This window comes from Garra rufa, chromosome 20, assembly GCF_049309525.1.
Source record: "Garra rufa chromosome 20, GarRuf1.0, whole genome shotgun sequence".
Taxonomy (NCBI): domain Eukaryota; kingdom Metazoa; phylum Chordata; class Actinopteri; order Cypriniformes; family Cyprinidae; genus Garra; species Garra rufa.
Genome location: NC_133380.1, coordinates 21,884,864 through 21,902,264, shown reverse-complemented (window position 1 = coordinate 21,902,264; position 17,401 = coordinate 21,884,864). Strand labels below are relative to the sequence as shown.

General features: G+C 37.0%; 1 protein-coding gene across 1 annotated transcript in view; it reads left to right on the top strand.

The window, feature by feature from the left end:
- The first annotated feature begins 3,381 nt into the window (after positions 1-3,381).
- The window catches only part of adamts9 (ADAM metallopeptidase with thrombospondin type 1 motif, 9), a 33,163-nt gene continuing 19,143 nt past the window's right edge, over positions 3,382-17,401 (top strand). Inside the window, exons 1-13 of the mRNA XM_073825306.1 lie at positions 3,382-3,478; positions 4,109-4,491; positions 6,637-6,796; positions 8,017-8,306; positions 9,047-9,130; positions 9,251-9,375; positions 9,685-9,725; positions 10,677-10,782; positions 13,029-13,175; positions 13,449-13,590; positions 13,849-13,953; positions 15,825-15,970; positions 16,267-16,448. Of these exons, the coding sequence (XP_073681407.1) occupies positions 3,382-3,478; positions 4,109-4,491; positions 6,637-6,796; positions 8,017-8,306; positions 9,047-9,130; positions 9,251-9,375; positions 9,685-9,725; positions 10,677-10,782; positions 13,029-13,175; positions 13,449-13,590; positions 13,849-13,953; positions 15,825-15,970; positions 16,267-16,448 (2,008 nt within the window). The remainder of the gene's footprint in view (positions 3,479-4,108; positions 4,492-6,636; positions 6,797-8,016; positions 8,307-9,046; positions 9,131-9,250; positions 9,376-9,684; positions 9,726-10,676; positions 10,783-13,028; positions 13,176-13,448; positions 13,591-13,848; positions 13,954-15,824; positions 15,971-16,266; positions 16,449-17,401) is intronic.

The following is a 17,401-nucleotide window of genomic DNA, read 5'->3' as shown; positions in this document are numbered from 1 at the left end:
AGCAATTTAAAGGGTAATGTAAACACAGCTAAAAATGTATAAAAATTTGCCAAAGTTTTACACAAATATGTAATGGAAATGTGCATTGTGCGTGTTAACAGCCACATTTATGATAGCGTGGTAAAGTTAGTTTTAGTTTCGATATTCACTGGATTACTTTCGCTTACCACTGCTCAAAGATATCACTATCACATTAGTTTTAATAATATGCAACCAATTTATATAAACATGAAAAAAATATTTCAAAACTGCCCAGGTGTATTGTAGCAGGAAATTTCTTTCGCAGCTTTTGATGTGTAAGAGACCGTCTGACAATTCCTTCGACTGGATTAAAACGTCTAATGTATTTTAATTTAAAAAAAAATTTAACATTGAAATGCACATTGTTAAACTGTAAAGATTGTATTACTTTTAATGGTTTACTACAGGTGTGATTTTGCCAATGTATTCCTTCATATATGTACACTACACAATGTTCATAAAATCTACTGTACGTAAAAGGCTGTTCATAAAGGCTGTAGGTGTCCAGACTGACTTACTACAGGTGAGATTTTGCCAATATCTCCTTACTCTACGCACACAGCACATATTTTGCTCAAAAAAATAAATAAATAAATAAATAAATACTGAAGGTTTTATTAATGTTCCAAAGGTTGTAGCATAGGCTATTTCTAGTTATAAGACTTAAAGGGTAACTATTACCAAAATGCAACCTGGGCTGTTTTTTTTACTGTAAAAGAGACAAACTTATATCTAAAAGCATAATTACGACAAACGAGCCGTTTTTGAGATTGACCGTGATTTCGTTTTGTGGTCAATGGCCGGTGAACGGGAATACTAAGGGCATAACTTTGAGCTTATCAAAATCGATATTTTTACAACACTAAGAAGGCTCGACACACCATGAAACTTTGCTCGAAGTATCGTCTGGGTCTCTACACATGAACTCGAGCATTGAGAACATTGTTTGTGTACACAGAGTTTACTAAAAAGAAAGGTTTTGAACAACTCACTTACACTGTTTGAGTTTCCGCTCGCAGCCGTCTTGTCAGTCAAGAAGTGTCGATCTCCGTCATTTTAATTGAAATACATTAGACGTTTTAATCTAGTCGGTGGAATTGTCAGATGGTCCCTTACACCCTTATACATCAAGCGCTGCGATAGCGCATCAAAGCTTTCTCCAGTTTAAGTTTGCAATACAACAGTTTTAAAATATTTTTTTTTCATGTCTATATAATTGTTCAAACTAATCGTGATAGTGATATCTTTGAACAGTGGCAAATGAAACCAGTACGGCGAATATCGAAACTAAAACTAACTTTACCACACTATCATACAGACAATCTGTTGCTTTCAATGTTATTAATGGAAAGGATGAAGCTGATTGGTTGGTTCATGTCACATGAGTTGCAAATGACTGCAACTTTATATCCAACAAATGGGACTTAATATCTCACAATGGTTTGTTGTTTCTTGTAATTGCCACTTTTTTTTCCATAAAGTCCGACTTTAAATCTGACAATCGCGGATTTGTTTTTCAAAATTGTTTTGTTGTTTCTCGTAATTGCTACTTTGTTACTTGTAAGTGCGACTTTATATCTGACAATTGTGAATTTGTTTCTCAGAATTACACCTTTATATCCCTAAAATCACACAGTGTTTTGTTTCTTATCATTTGTTTTTTGAAAGTGTGACTTTATGTATCAGAATTTTTTATTTGTTTCTCATAATTGCAACCTTATATACTTTTTGTTGAATTTATCCAGCATAAAAATCCAAATGTGTGTACAGTATGTGTGCAATCTATTATCAACCTTTATTTTATTGGATCATAACTGCAAGTACTTCTCTCAACCCATTTTTTTTCTCTTGAGAATTCACAAACTTCTGCTTCAGTGAACCTAATGAAATTCTTTTGAAGCCTGGCGATGGATATTACGCCGTTAAAAAAATCAAGCTTGAAAGAAGAAGTAAATTTGTGTAGAACTTGGGAATTTAGACATACGTCTGATTGCCAGTTGATTGTGAGGTAAAGTTCAGCAGTGGTGCAGGGACATTCAGTGACTCATCTTGACCCTTCTTTGAACACTCGAGCCAACTTTCAGCATCCATTCAAGCTTTCTAGTTCTTATCTACTCATCAAAGCCAAGAGGAAGTGAAGTTTACACTGACTTGAGGTCACCCTTGTTACACGTTTGCAAGTCCAACACGCTACAGTCAGCCTCTCTCTCATTCATACTTTCAATTCAGGATCCTTATAGCCCGGTGCACAGTAAAATCCATATTCACTCTAGGACTTTTTACAGATAGAATCTCAAACTCTTTTCATCTAAACCTAATGTAAAACTGTTTGTAGACCACTTTGCTCTGTCCAAATCTAAAACCCAATGAATCCCATGAAGTGGCGGGTTTATAGTCACTTCAGAGAAGATAATGTACCTGTAAATACAGAATACTTCTGGAAGAGTTTGTGGCTTTAAGAAGCAATGTGTACCGACCCAAGATGTTTATACTGAACATGCAGTGATTTAAAAATCAGCTCATCAAAGTATTCTTAAAATTCTTGTATAGTTAGCTATTAGAGTGCGAAGTAACATTTGTTATTAACGTATATTTTAGTAAACTTAGCATATTCGGCCACCCTGCTGCCTAATAACTAGTATCAGTGGCATTGGCCACTGAAAAACACTTATCAGTCATATAAATGCACATTGCTGGGACACAGGTGTTGGTACAGACACAAATGCTAAAAAATAGACTAAGAAGATTTAAACTACCATACACAAGAGTTTTCCTAGAGAAACCTCAGTAGGTTCATGTCATATTCATATTCTAATGTCTAAGTTTACTACTTATTTATTGACTCAAGGTTGTTCGTTTAATGTAAACATCAATTTGACTAAGAACTAGCTCATCTTACTAGAGAGAGAGGCTGAACTATCTGAATGTACATACAGTTAAACTGCACAATCTGAAGTAGGAACGAGAACATAATGCACGTGTGATTGAGCATTATGAGTAACATGTTCAGTGATTTTAAAATGAAGTTTAGTCTGCACGCTACATTAGCGACACATATGGCAGGAGTGGCTTTCTGAGAGAGGGGTGTCTCTTAAGAGTACGCCCAAGTCTCGGCTAAGTAATCAGCAAACTGGAGACCACCACAGTTGCATCGACCCCCTTTCTAGTATTATGCATGCAAACCGAGAGCTCCGACCGAGCGCTTGTTAGCGACATGGAAGTCACTTCTATGAAGTAGAGGAGAAACGCTTTGGATGTGGCAACCTTACGGCAGAAACCCCCGGATGAGCGCGGCTTCAAGGAACAGCGGAATACTGAATTCGGGATTGCTTGCATTCATTTTTCTTAACGTGGACAATCATGGTTTTGTTCTTCTGGGGACTAAGTTTTTTAGTATTACTCTCTGACTTTATGAATGCACTAGCTTCAGCAGGGAGACCGCGAGGTTCAGAGAAAGGTACGGGCTCTTTTCGTGATCTTTTACTCTCTCATTCAACTCAGTACCTTGAGGCGCGGAGAATGAATGACTTTTCCTTGCTTGCTTCAGAGCTCGTAGCGCGCTGTATGGAGAGTCTTCGAGTAACACTAACTGACTGACAGCTGATTTGTTTTGTGGAAAAACTCTGTTAGCAACTATTTTGATGAAGATTTTCTGAACAATTTTTGCATGTAGTCTAGGCTGACATAATGAATTATTAAAGAAAAGTTGTGTTTCTAGGTTATTCATCCATCCTGTTACCACAATGTTTACTTATTTTTAGTAACGATTTTTTTTAGAGTAAACACCCCAGTCTTCTCTTTTTCATCACTTTGTTTGATGTTTAGCTGTAGGTAACGATCTTGAAGTGTCAACCCTGTTACCATGATTATTGTTAATTAAAAAGCAGGTATTTAAACAAATTTTCTATGAAGTGAAGTTTCGCTCTCTTGAAATGTCAAATTAAATTGTTAAACTGTCAACCCTGTTACTCACTTGTTACATAGTCACAAAAAGTTACAAAAGCTACTTTATTGCACCGCAAACGATATTTATAGAATATAATTTTTTTTCTGGATTTTACGATTTATTCTGTGTTTTCGTCCACAGCGAAATTACCGCAGTTTGGCTCGTATGAGATTGTAACTCCGACCAGAGTGAATGAAGCCGGTGACAAACTGCCAACGGGCGTGCACTTCAAGAGGAGAAAGCGGAGTACCGACCCAGTAACCGGCAACATCTCCCATCATTGGACCTCTCCGCACGTCTATTATCAAATATCTGCCTTTGGGCAGGACTATTACCTTAATCTTACACTGGAGTCGGGATTTATTGCGCCAGTTTACACTGTCACGATACTCGGAGCATCCAGTGAAGGTCATAATTCAGAAGAGGGGGAGGAGGAGGACACGGAGTATCAGCACTGCTTTTATAAAGGACATGTGAACGCTGGGCAGGAGCACACCGCAGTAATCAGCCTCTGCTCCGGTTTGGTGAGTCTAATACATGTTTATTATTAATAACAATCATCTTAATTATAATTAATCCGACACAGATTGCAGTAAACATTTTGAAACTTCCCAAATGTTATGAACTTCAGTTCTTTCGTATGCGATTACATAATTGCTCACACACTTAAAAAGAACTTTGGCGCAAGTTAGTCGGATACATGCGAACCGATTTTGAGGCAGATCACTTAGAAAGTATTTTTTCAACATATTAAGTCTGTGATCGTACAAAATTACGCTGTGTGAATTAAAGGGTGACGCACACTTATCAGTAGCATAAGCAGCAGTAGTGTGCTGACGTCAATGTCACTCCATATATGGGACTCAGATGTCATCTGTTGATGTGAACGTGAGTTCGCGCCATGTAACGTCGTTTCTCACAGATCAAAAGCAGTCATGGGAACTAGTGAATCGGTTCTTTCGAATCATTTGTTTTAAAGAGCCTATTCAAAACCTATTTCTGTCACATGGTTTTTGACACACAAAGTCTAAAACTTTTAAATACAGTTTGTTGCATGCAGCCATGATTCAGTTATTTATAAACCTATAACTTACACTTCCATTAAACCCTACAAAAATGAATCTGAACATGCTTTAGCCTGCTTAATTAAAACTTAACTTGTACACAGTCTGAAGATTGTCTCAGTTCTAGTAACATTTGTGATTTGACTGACTGCTTTTCATAGTCTGCAGACAGGGACAAATTAATTTCACACTATCAGGATTGCTCCAAACTTGTTGCTAGGAAAACATCTGCAGTAATCAAATACTTGCAATATATCTGACTGAATGTCGATGGATGACACAAACTCCAATAAACCTATTAGTTAGGCCTGCATATTTTAAATTATGTAACACTGGACCACTGTTTTTTTGATATTGAGATTTATACATCAGCTGAATAAATAAGTTTTTCATTGATGTATGGTTTGTCAACATAGGACAATTTTGGCAGAGATACAACTATTTGAAAATCTGGAATCTGAGGGTGCAAAGAAAAATCAAAATATAGAGAAAATCGCCTTTAAAGTTGTCCAAATAAAGTTGTTTGCAATGCATATTACTTATTAAAAATTAAGTTTATATATATAGGTACAATAGAAAATTTACAAAATATCTTCACGGAACATGATCTTTACTAGATATCCTAATGATTTTTGTCATAAAAGAAAATTTTTGACACATACAATGTATTGTTGACTATTGCTACAAATATACCCAAGCCACTTATGATTGGTTTTGTGGTCCAGGGTTACATATTGTCAGAAAGCATTAGAAGTTTTAAATGTGCAATCATGAGAGCTGTAGGCTTTTATCGAATGTACTGAAATATGGAAGCATCTGTGTCCCTAATTACCCGTCTTTTCAATAAATCTGATATTTGCAGTCAAGTTTGCTCTGAACATATGAACTGAGCTGAATATATCAGTCTAAAATATTGAAAACATTTAATGTTTACCTTTTATTCCATTTTAACCTACATATTGAAGAAACTGGAAAAATTCTGACACAACATGATTCATTTATTGCTCCTCTCAGGTTTGAACCTATTTTGTTTGGATTACCTGCCTAAATAACACTATGGAGCCACCCCCATTAGCACAGAGTGCCTGTAGCCTGGTATTTTAGTGTTAAATTTATTGCACATGTATTCTTACGCAGAATCTCAGGCAATGTTTAGTAAATTAGTCAGGCTTGTTTGTGATGGCGGTTTGTATCCCTTCATACTCAGGTGTATACAAACAGTTTGTCTAAAGTCTGTTATCTCTAATATAATAACCGGCCTCAAACCTGTTCAATATGTTTCTTTTTGAAGATAAGGCCAGCATTTACCAATGTGCTTCTCGCTGGCTTTGAGGAAATTCACATTTCATAACTTTATGCTTTGTAAGTGTAGCAGAATGTTCTGATAGTTATCAACAACATTCTGCATTCATTACCCCCCAGAGGCTAGTGCACTGATATGCATGCGATGTATGTTTACTTTATCACTCCATCAGCCACTTAGGATTTGTACGTAAATAAAATCTTAGGGGAAGTTGTAAGGGCAATTTACAGTCACACACCGAATGTGTGCATAGACTTCACTGGCCACGGACCAATTTAAACATTGTTGTTTTATTGTTTTAGCTTGGCACTTTCAGGTCACAAGAAGGGGAGTTCTTTGTAGAGCCACTTCATAGCTACAGTGATCAACATTACGAAGAAGAACACATCAAACCTCATGTCGTCTACAGAAGAGATGCCTCAAAAAAGACTGTCGATGATTCGACTACATGTGAAACTTCAGGTAAGCAGAACATGTTACCTACCTTTTGAGTGGAAAAGTTTTGAGGTTAGAAAAGTTACACACATTTACCACATTGCTTCTGTATAGTTCTGCAAATGGTATAGCTATCTTAACCAGTTCTAAATCTGTAAATCTAAATACGATTATGAATATAAGCACAGCACAATGCCTCTAGGCACGGAAACGGACATGCTATCATTGACGTTCAAATGCTCATAGTGCTATTCGTGGTATCTTTTACATCCTTTGCTTTTCTATTTTCAAATGTCATTGAGTAGAAGTCAGTGGAACAGGAAAAATCATTTTGGAAGTTCTTGGTATCATTCCAGTCTTAGTTTACTGCCACAAAATCCTGTTGACTCTTGCACTTCCTGTGGCCTGAAGATAAGGAAACTCAAGAGGCCCAATACCATGAAAGCCACGTGGTGACATGCATTGTAGTGAAGTAATGCCAGTTTCAAGTGTTTGTAAATTCAGTGTTACAAAAATAAATGTGCACTGGGCTAATGCTTATCAATAGCACTCAACGCCAGCTTTCTTTTTTAAACTACTCCTTTGGATTTGTGTTATGTCAAGGAAACATTTGGCCCCCAAATGTGCTGGAAGAAAAACTTATTTTAAATCCATTGTGGCTTTCTTTTTGTCTAGTGGAATTAATTTTAATTCCCATTGCAAAGCAGTTTTTGTGCAAAATCAATACCCATTGTTTGACGCTGAGTATAAGATCTGGGTTGTGTTGCGTTTTTGTGCTATTTAAGGCTTGGGGAAATTAAGACTATCCTGTTATTGCATTTAAGTTGTAATCATAATGAAGCTTTATAAACGTCTATTGTGACCTAAGCTTCGACTGTCCATAGTTGAGAAGCCATTATGCAACTTTTACTTTTACACCAGGTTGCCAGGTTTACAATAAAGCTTCCATTCCATAACGTTTGAGCATAAGTCTGTATGCTCACCAAGGCTGCATTTATTATTAAAATACAGTTAAACTGTAATATTATTACGATTTAAAATAGATTCTTGGGATTCTTAAGCAGGCCTTACTACAGTCTTCAGTATCACATGATCCTTCAGAAATCATTCTAATATGCTGATGGGTTCACTTTTATGGAAGCTCACCTGTCTACAGTCCATATTATCATCTAATATAGATCATGATGAACCCTTCTTGGATGCATAATTCTTTCATTAACATGTATTGTTTTCCTCTTTCAATACAGGACATAAAGAGCCACACCAAAGACACAAGAACAGACTGAAGAGAAAGTCGCCCTTGAGCATGTTGTCCGACCTGGAGACTCTTAATTCCAGGCTCTTCTCTGCCCCCTTCCCCTCCTCAGAAAACAAGCACAACTCCGCTAATGAAAGCAGTGACTCCAAGCCACACCGGAGATCAAAGCGTTTCCTCTCCTACCCCCGTTTTGTTGAAGTCATGGTTGTGGCAGACAGCAAGATGGTGGAACATCATGGAAGCAACCTCCAGCACTACATTCTTACACTGATGTCCATCGTAAGTTCCGCCCAGTTAATGACAGTCTCCTGGTTTGATGGGTTTGTGTCCGTTGCCTTAGGTGCTCTTACAGGACAGATCATTAGCATGAGGTGAAAGTGTCAGATGACAGGTTTGATGAATGTGAATATAAAACAAATAAAATCAGGTATGTTGCATGGGCTGCATGCTTTACATGCTTTTTCGCTGGAGCTCACAGGGAGGTTAGATGACCTATATTTTGATCTTGGCAAAGGCTGCATTCTCAGCAGGATCTGGCAGCACAAGCTAGTTCTCAATGGCCAAGAAACATTTTTTCAACAGCTGAGGTTAATGTCACGTGTTCAACAAGGTCTCCAAAGCTGCATATTTGATCAAAATACAGTAAAAACAGTATAATTGTGAAGTAATATTTAAATTTTAAACAACTGTTTTGTCACATGGTCCTTCAGAAATCATTGTAATATACTGATGTGGTGCTTAAGAAACATTTATTATTATCAGCGGTGAAAACGGTTGTGCTGCTTAATATTTTTGTATTTCTGTAACACTGTAAATATCTTTACTGTCACTTTTGATCAATGTATTGCATCCTTACAAATCAAAAGTATACCATCTTACAATTTTACTGATAGTTTTAAACAGTAGTGTATAATGTAATAACAGCTGAAACGCCCTCAAACCAGTAGTTTGAGACCCCTGTCATAAAGTAATTAGAAGCTCTGATAATGAATTCCAATTGTCTGTGTTCTCTCACTTAGGTTTCCTCCATCTATAAGGATCCCAGCATTGGAAACCTGATTAACATTGTTATTGTGAAGTTGGTCATCATAAAGAATGAGCTGGTAAGAGTTATAGTGTGGTAATTAATGCTTTTACAGTGTACTTACGCATTTACAGTTAAGCTTTAATTATTTCCATATGGCTAAATGTATTCAAATGTTCTCATCTCTGTTCTTCTATAGGACGGTCCCACTATCTCTTTCAATGCACAAGCCAGTTTGAAAAATTTCTGCATATGGCAGCAAAGCCAGAACCATCCGGATGACAACCATCACTCACATCACGACACTGCCATCCTAATCACAAGGTAAGAGCAATTTTTTAAGGGGTGGTTTCGATTTTGGATATTTCTTTACCTAGTTTTAATAGCTCATAGGTGTTGTAGAATGCAAAACAAATGATAAGTGTAGTCGTGTGATGTTTTGTGTCTACCTTCTGCAGTATGATTTCAAAAATCTGTTGAAAATGAAATCAAAATGATTTGAGTAACAAAGTGATTATTTATGGTTTTCAAGGCTATGAGTGCAAAAAGAAGAAAGCAATGGACAGCATAGACACAAATGCAAGATAAGAGGGTATCCAAATTTGTAAAACCTTATCCTTTTTTTGTTTTTAGGCAGGACATCTGTCGAGCACGGGACAAGTGTGACACTTTAGGTAAATCATCTTTGTGTTTGAAAAGTGTGCTGTATGAAGTTGACAATGAGAATGATGTTGATGGCAGTGATGAGAATAACAGCAGTTATGATTAATATTTTTTCAGTTTTGACTAGGGATGTAATGGTATTATCAATATTGTGGTATCGCGATAGCAAAACTATGATATCTTGATATCATCGTGGTCACATGACTTTATGAAACGATAGGTCTTCCGAGCAAAAGGTGTAGTTTTTAAAATATATTTAAACTTCTTATTCTAACATAAAAGGTTTTTTAAAAAAGTTGTTTTTTGGGCCATTATGCTTTGGCACAGTATCTGTCAAACAAATTAAAACCGAGCACAATATGGCTTAATCCCTTTATCAAGTCTGTTTTCGCTCCGCGTTTCAAAGTGAAGCGCGCACTTCATTCAGGCGATCAGCTTGTAATCCGGTGTTTTCCGCGCCTCAGAACGGCTCAGTTTACAGTGAATGCAGTGAATCCGTTTATTGCATGTGAGTTTAGCACATTTGGGAACTCAACGGCCACCAGTTATGTTATATTTTTATGACAGAAGATTACAGCATTTCTGCCTGTTTTCACTGAAGCTGGAGTTTTCCGTCAAAATAAAAGCTCTACTGTCGTTTCCGTCAAAATAAAAGCTTAAAAGTGCAGTTTGAATTGCTGACAGCTAGCGGTTTAAATGCAATTAAAACATTACTGCAGTCCAATTTCAAAATATCTCTTTCAAGTGTAGAAATTAGGAAATTAGGAGCTCTTAATTTTGAACTCTCAAAGTGCATTAGATAGGAAAATGTAACTTTAAAATGTACAAAATGTCTTTTTTTTTAAATATCTCAATAAATATTGCATCATGGACATATCAAGTTATTATCCTATCGTTAGCTTTTGATATCGTTGCATCCTTAGTTTGGACTATAACCACTGTGTTCCCTCATGCACTTTCAGGTCTTGCTGAGCTGGGTACAGTTTGTGATCCCTACAGAAGTTGCAGTATTAATGAGGATAATGGACTCAGTACTGCTTTCACCATCGCTCATGAGCTTGGCCATGTGTGAGTACTGTTTCACTTCATAAATGTGTGCACACTTTCCTCTTTTAAAATAAAAGCCGCTTGAGTAGATTTTTTGCTATGTAGCACAATGACAGTCATGCATTTTTAAGTTTAAAGTGTGGCTGAAGTGTCTCAAAACAATTTGGCCTGTTACATTTTCTGGCTGTACTTGAGAGGTGCTTTTATTCTACCCAGAACTAAGTTGTCTTTAAATCTTTTATTTACTATTTTTTGAAGTACTGCTTTTTTAAAATGTTTTCACAATGTTTTTCACTTGTTCAAGGTCCACCAGTCTGCAAGTTTCTCAGACCTCTCCACTGCCGTTTTTCTATTTTTTTGGGAGGGATGTGTTTCTTTTATTTTGGTGTGTTTTGGGAAGATGTCACTGCCTTTTGTACAGCTGGATAACAGTGTCTGTGTCTGATATGAAACTTCTCAAGGTCTTCTGTTTATCACTGCAGAAGTGACTCAGATAAGCTTTGGGTTTTTAGCTTAATAGAGTCATGAAGGTGAATTATCTAATTAATTGATGTCATGGCACATCATGAGTAATCTCATGATGGTCAAGTACAGAAAAAAACATTCTTTCAGTATCTCTTTGTACCTATTGCAGCCATAGCTTGGTGAAAATCTTCATTTAAAGGCTACGTTTATGCCACAATTTTAGCGAATGCATCTACACCTAAGTTTGCATGTACAGTCATATGGAAATTACCTCCTTTAAATCATCTCCCTATTTGAATTCCATTCTTATCCGGTGGCAGGTGGTGACATCAGTGCCGTGCGCTTGAGTGGGGATTTAGTCTGGTGCCGTACAGTGCTATGCAGCGCGTACCACCTTTCTCCCCATGGCCATCCCAGAATCTAATATGTGCTGCTGCTCATGGGATTATTACTTTCCTTACTGGTGGCCAACTGATATAGGTTTTTTAATATTGCCATTGCCAGTATTGCTGGCAATATCTAGAGAGCAGGGTGACAAATTGTCTATATAATGCTGATATAAATAATACAATTTATTGATTACAAATGAAAAAACTGCTACTGAACTGAAATGAGCTCTCTCGCGAAGCAAAGTGGAAACTGAAAATACGCCGACAGACAAGACAGAGCAGGTTACTTTAGGTATGAAACAACATCTCAGCTTTTAAATGTGTCATTTTCGAAGAAATTCAAACAATAAATACCATTTTGTGGCATCTCTTCCTCTTTACTAGTTATGGAGTGTTTTCACGACACGTCATCAGTCGGCCATATTGGCAGCATAGAACGTAAATAATGCCACTGAACTGAACAAAACTCGCAAATGTAGCTGATTATTGCTGCTGAAAATGGTCAATTATTGTTAAGTTTTGGGCTGTACTAATCGATTAGACCTGGAAAAACATTTGGAGTACTATAGACTGCCAAAAGTTATAACAAATCAGGTAGAAGACCGCATAAGACGTTGAACTGAACCAGGATTTCCAGGGCAAAAATCTTGACAGCATTCATGTTTGTTCTTATTATTTCCAGTCAGGTAGGTGAAATATTAGGCTAATATCTTAATTAATACTGCTTGTATGTATCTTTACCACCTATTAACTAAAGTTTGTCAAAATATTGCGCCCTTTCCTGCGTACTAATCTTTTTCTATGTGATTTAGTAGCTTCCACACATTTTTTCAGTGGTTTAAACAGAATAAATTAGCAGAATAACGTATTCAGTTGTATATTAGTCATGCAAAACATACTGTTGTTTACATCAGAGTATCTCCAATATGAGTGAACATCAGAATGTATCTTGTTTAAATCGCGGAAAGATGTAAATACACACCATTTTCAAGTTTAAGTCCACCAATGTTAATGTACCCACCTGTCTGGGTTGTTTGTTAGACAAACATGGCAGATTTGGCATTATGATTGGTCATTTCGCCTATTAATCAATGAATTAATCAGCTTGCCAAATATATGACTGTCATTAGTTCTCACTACTGGCTTTCACTGAAAAATAGTGGCTTTGAAACAGTTTTCACTTAAAGGCTGCTAATAAAACTCACAATAATTACAAAGAAACATCAAGAAATACAGTGAATTTAATGTGAACTTTTTGAGTAGAAAGACTGAAATAGTATTTTCTTGTAAAATGTTCTATAAAATTCTTTTTGTTCCCTTTTTCGGCAAAACAAAAAGTAGTAGGATTGTGGTACAAATGTGATAATTCCTAGTTTGGGTCATAAAAACGTGTGTTTTCAATCATGTCCTCAGGTTCAACATGCCTCACGATGACAGTAACAAATGCAAGGAGGACGGAGTCAAGAACCAGCAACATGTGATGGCCCCTACTCTCAACTATTACACCAACCCTTGGATGTGGTCCAAATGTAGTCGGAAATACATCACAGAGTTCCTCGAGTATGTAAACCCCTTTGACACTCCATACAGTGACAGGATGTTATTCAACCTGTGATGTTGGCTTGAACTCTTGATGTTGAGCCCAACATGTCTAGCGTCAACATTCATTTGTTTTCTTCTAAACATTCTCAATTGAGATGGAAACAATGTCATCTGTAGCAAATGGACCAGATTCATTTTTTTGTCTTCTGTCATTTGCTAAGTACATTTCTGTTGTTTGTGTCTTGTTTGTTTTGTTTTTCTTTGACTCATTTGTTTATCATTTCTCATTAGTACAGGGTATGGCGAGTGCTTGCTCGATGAGCCGTTTTCTAGGCCATACAGTTTGTCCCAGCAATCGCCTGGACAGATATACAGCGTCAATAAACAATGTGAGCTGATATTTGGGCCTGGGACACAGGTGTGCCCATATATGGTGAGAAGATCCCTCAGGGAATTGCACAACATACTGACATGGACATCTTCTACTGTGTATTATCTGCTGTCTAACATTATTTATGGATATGTTTTTAATAAAAAACCACGAGGAGACTCTGTAGTACAGTTGTTAGTAATATCAAAGTGACATTCAAAGTGTGCTACGTGTGCAGAAAAAACAGACGACAGTACAGATTTTGTATGTGAGTGTTTAAGAGTTGTTTAAGCTAACTGTAAGCGTTTGGATGTTGTGCAGACACAGTGCAGAAGGTTGTGGTGCACCAGTCCAGAAGGAGTCCAGCGTGGCTGCCGGACGCAACACATGCCATGGGCCGACGGGACGGAGTGTTCTCCAGGAAAGGCAAGCACATGTTTAGAAAAATGTCATTGGGCTTTGTTTTTTTTTAGACCCTAACAAACTCCAATATATCAAAGTTGGTATGATTCTTTAGGTTCTTGATGAAATATCTGCAACATGCTTTGGTTAAAATTCCTTAATGGTTTGTGTAAAAAGACATTATTTTTACCTTATCAAAAACAGCTGTTCACAGCAAGCCGTTTTAGTGCATGTTTCTTTAAATGATAATGAGCTACTGCTTCTTCCATTTTTTTGTGTATTCGGTGGCACATTACCATCAAACACAAAAGTAATCCACTGTGTCCTCAGTGGCTCTTATGTCGGGAGAAAATTAAGACTCTTAAGTTCACTTTTACATTCAAATACAAAACACCTGCATTGCTTACGAGACATTGTTGTCACTACAGCGGCTCGAGCGTGGAGTACATGGCGGACAATGTACAACCGGCTGAGGGCGGAGATATGTTAATACGGGATGGTCTGTCAGTGGTAGTGGGCGGGGCCTGAGCAATATGACGTCATACTGCTCGAAAAAATCAAAACGGCTTGAAAATTGAGACTGTTTAGGCTTTGTGGGGATTAAAAAAACAATGTGAATGGATTTTTATCATTGTAGGTTGGTTGCTAAGACACATTATATGCAAACACTATGTAAAAGTGAATTTTGCATCCAATGCTCCCTTTAAATGACATGAGGGTGAGGTTTTCGGATGAACTGTTCCTTTAAAGAGATTTACGTAGTGTTTTCTGTTATGAAGCAATGATACACTTGGCTGGTTGCTTGTGGAGAGTTTGCTGTACAATATGCGATTAGTTTTATGTAGGTCCAATAGAAGTTTTTTACAGTTGTAAAGCCGATTAAAAGCAGATTCATCAGTGTAACTTCAAACACATATTTCCTCCAAATAGCGACCAAATCACTTCCACAGTGACACTTGTCCTCGCTGATATATGGTTTTGCCCCTTTCTCCATTTTACAATTTTTCCCAGATTGTGAACTCAAGTCAGACTTGCGTAGTGTTAGTGTTTGTGAATGGCAATGCATCCCTCATGACCTACATCTGAAAAGCGTTGCAGATAGAATCATGGTTGCTAGCTATCTCAACATTGAATTGCTGCCATGCATTGTTTTTCTCTGAAAATCATATGCTTTCGGTGTGGTATCATGCAGCTTGATGTATCTAGATATGCACAGGAAGGTCTCTTGCAGCTTGTTTTGATTTTCACACTGGGACCACCCATGATATGCGGATTGTCTGGTAATCATTGGGTAAAACTGTTTTACATTTGAGCATTGCATCACGAAGCTTGACCTATGTGCAGTTTGATGCGGAATAGTGCTGTAGGTTGGCGCTTTGCTCCATTCGCTTCAAGTTCATTGCACTGAAACAATGTACTAACAGCGTTGTTCTTCTCTGAGGGGTAAAAGGAAGTGTGACTTTAATTAAGAATTACAAATTTAATTTCTGCTATAAAGCAGTTCGTTTAATCGCCATGGACTTTTCCTGGAAAGTTCGCTTTGGCAAGCTGTTTTTAATTCCTGAAACAAACTTACTTTTAGCCTGATTGTTTGAAAGGCATCACAACAGTTCATTCTTCAATTTCACTTGAAGTATTTAGGGGTCTTAAGATTAAGAAAACAATGTAGAAATCTTGATAATTGTCATTTTGTCATTTGAGTTTACTAAAAAGTTAGTGAAATTAAAATAGATGCTTGACAAGGGTTTTGAGTTAATCAAAACACATTTTAATTTGTCATGCTGTCTGTGTATCAACATCATTCCTTGTCTAGTTGGTGGACTTTATAACAAACAGGCTGCGTTGACTGATTCTGCAATGATCTCATCTATTCTGTGTTTGCTCCTTGCTTGCAGCATTGTAAACATGGCCTGTGCATCCATAAAGAGCATGAATCTGTTCCAGTAGAGGGGGCCTGGGGCGTCTGGAGCCCCTTTGGCACATGCTCAAGGACCTGCGGAGGGGGAATCAAGATCGCTGTGCGCGAGTGCAACCGACCCGTGTAAGCTGCCGCTCTTTGTAGTCTTGCATCCTCACTGGCCTGTGAATTGGCACCAGGTTTCTCAATGTTCCTTGACAAATGACAGCAGCACAGCCATCCTGAAGTAGAATATTCTTCAAAAGAGACTGCGTACTTAACGCACATGGGTAGACAGCAGGTTTTGCTCTATTTAAATTGCAGTCAGACACAAACGTCATCACGAAAACAGAGCACTTTCTAAGAAAGGATTTATAGTAACCAATTATAGTTACTTTTTCTCAAAGTGAATATGTGTTTGTGTTTTTAATGACTTTTAGGCCCAGGAATGGGGGGAAGTATTGCGTTGGACGCAGAATGAAATTCCGTTCCTGTAACTCTGAGCCATGCTCCAAGCAAAAGAAAGACTTCAGGGAGGAACAGTGTGCCAGCTTTGATGGGCGGCACTTCAACATCAATGGTCTACCTCCAAATGTCCGCTGGGTGCCAAAGTATAGCGGAAGTAAGGGATTTAGTCCAATGATTACAAATGGCACGAATTCAAATGTGAATTTTTGATGTCATTTCAAACCCTTATGACTTTATTTTGTGGAACACAAATAATAGGTTTTGAAAAATATTTATGCAGGCCTTTTTCAAACAATGAAAGATCATAGATGTCTGTTAACCTTCAAAAATGATAAAAAAAAGCAGTCATGACTCTGTTGCAAAATGTGATTTGTAAACGAATCATTCAGTCTGACTTTAAAAGTTAAAACCGAATCATTTGAAAGATTCAGTGATCGAACAATAACAGTTTTTGATTTAAAAGCTCACCAAAAAAGATGATTTTTACTAAGTAATGACTTGGTCTGTCCCTCACACAAACCTTTAATGTTCACAAGTAGTTTTAGCTACATTTATGGTGCTTTGTTGTCATTTGGGAGCATAAAAAACATCATTTTAAGAGCCACTTGAAGAATCTTCACCTAATAATTTTGTGTTCCACCTAAACAACTTGCAAATAAACAATAATAAATAGAGATATTTTAAAAAATTCTACGAATGACAAAAAACTGAAAAGAAAAGCTATTTATAATTATTAATACATACTTTAATAATATATAAATAATACAAAAATAACATTGCAGATTTCTCACTTCATGTGTGACAGTAGTTTCTACTCATATGTGACCCTGGACCACAAAACCAGCCATAAGGGTAAATTTTTTAAATTCATATTTATAAATCATCTGAAAGCTGAATAAATATGCTTTCCATTGATGTATGGTTTGTTAGGATAGGACACTATTTGGCCAAAATACTATTTGAAAATCTGGAATCTGAGGATATATTGAGAAAATTGCCTTTAAAGTTGTCTAAATTAAGTTCTTAGCAATGCATATTACTAATCAAAACTTAAGTTTTGATATATTAATGTTAGGTAATTTACAAAATATCTTCATGGAACATGAT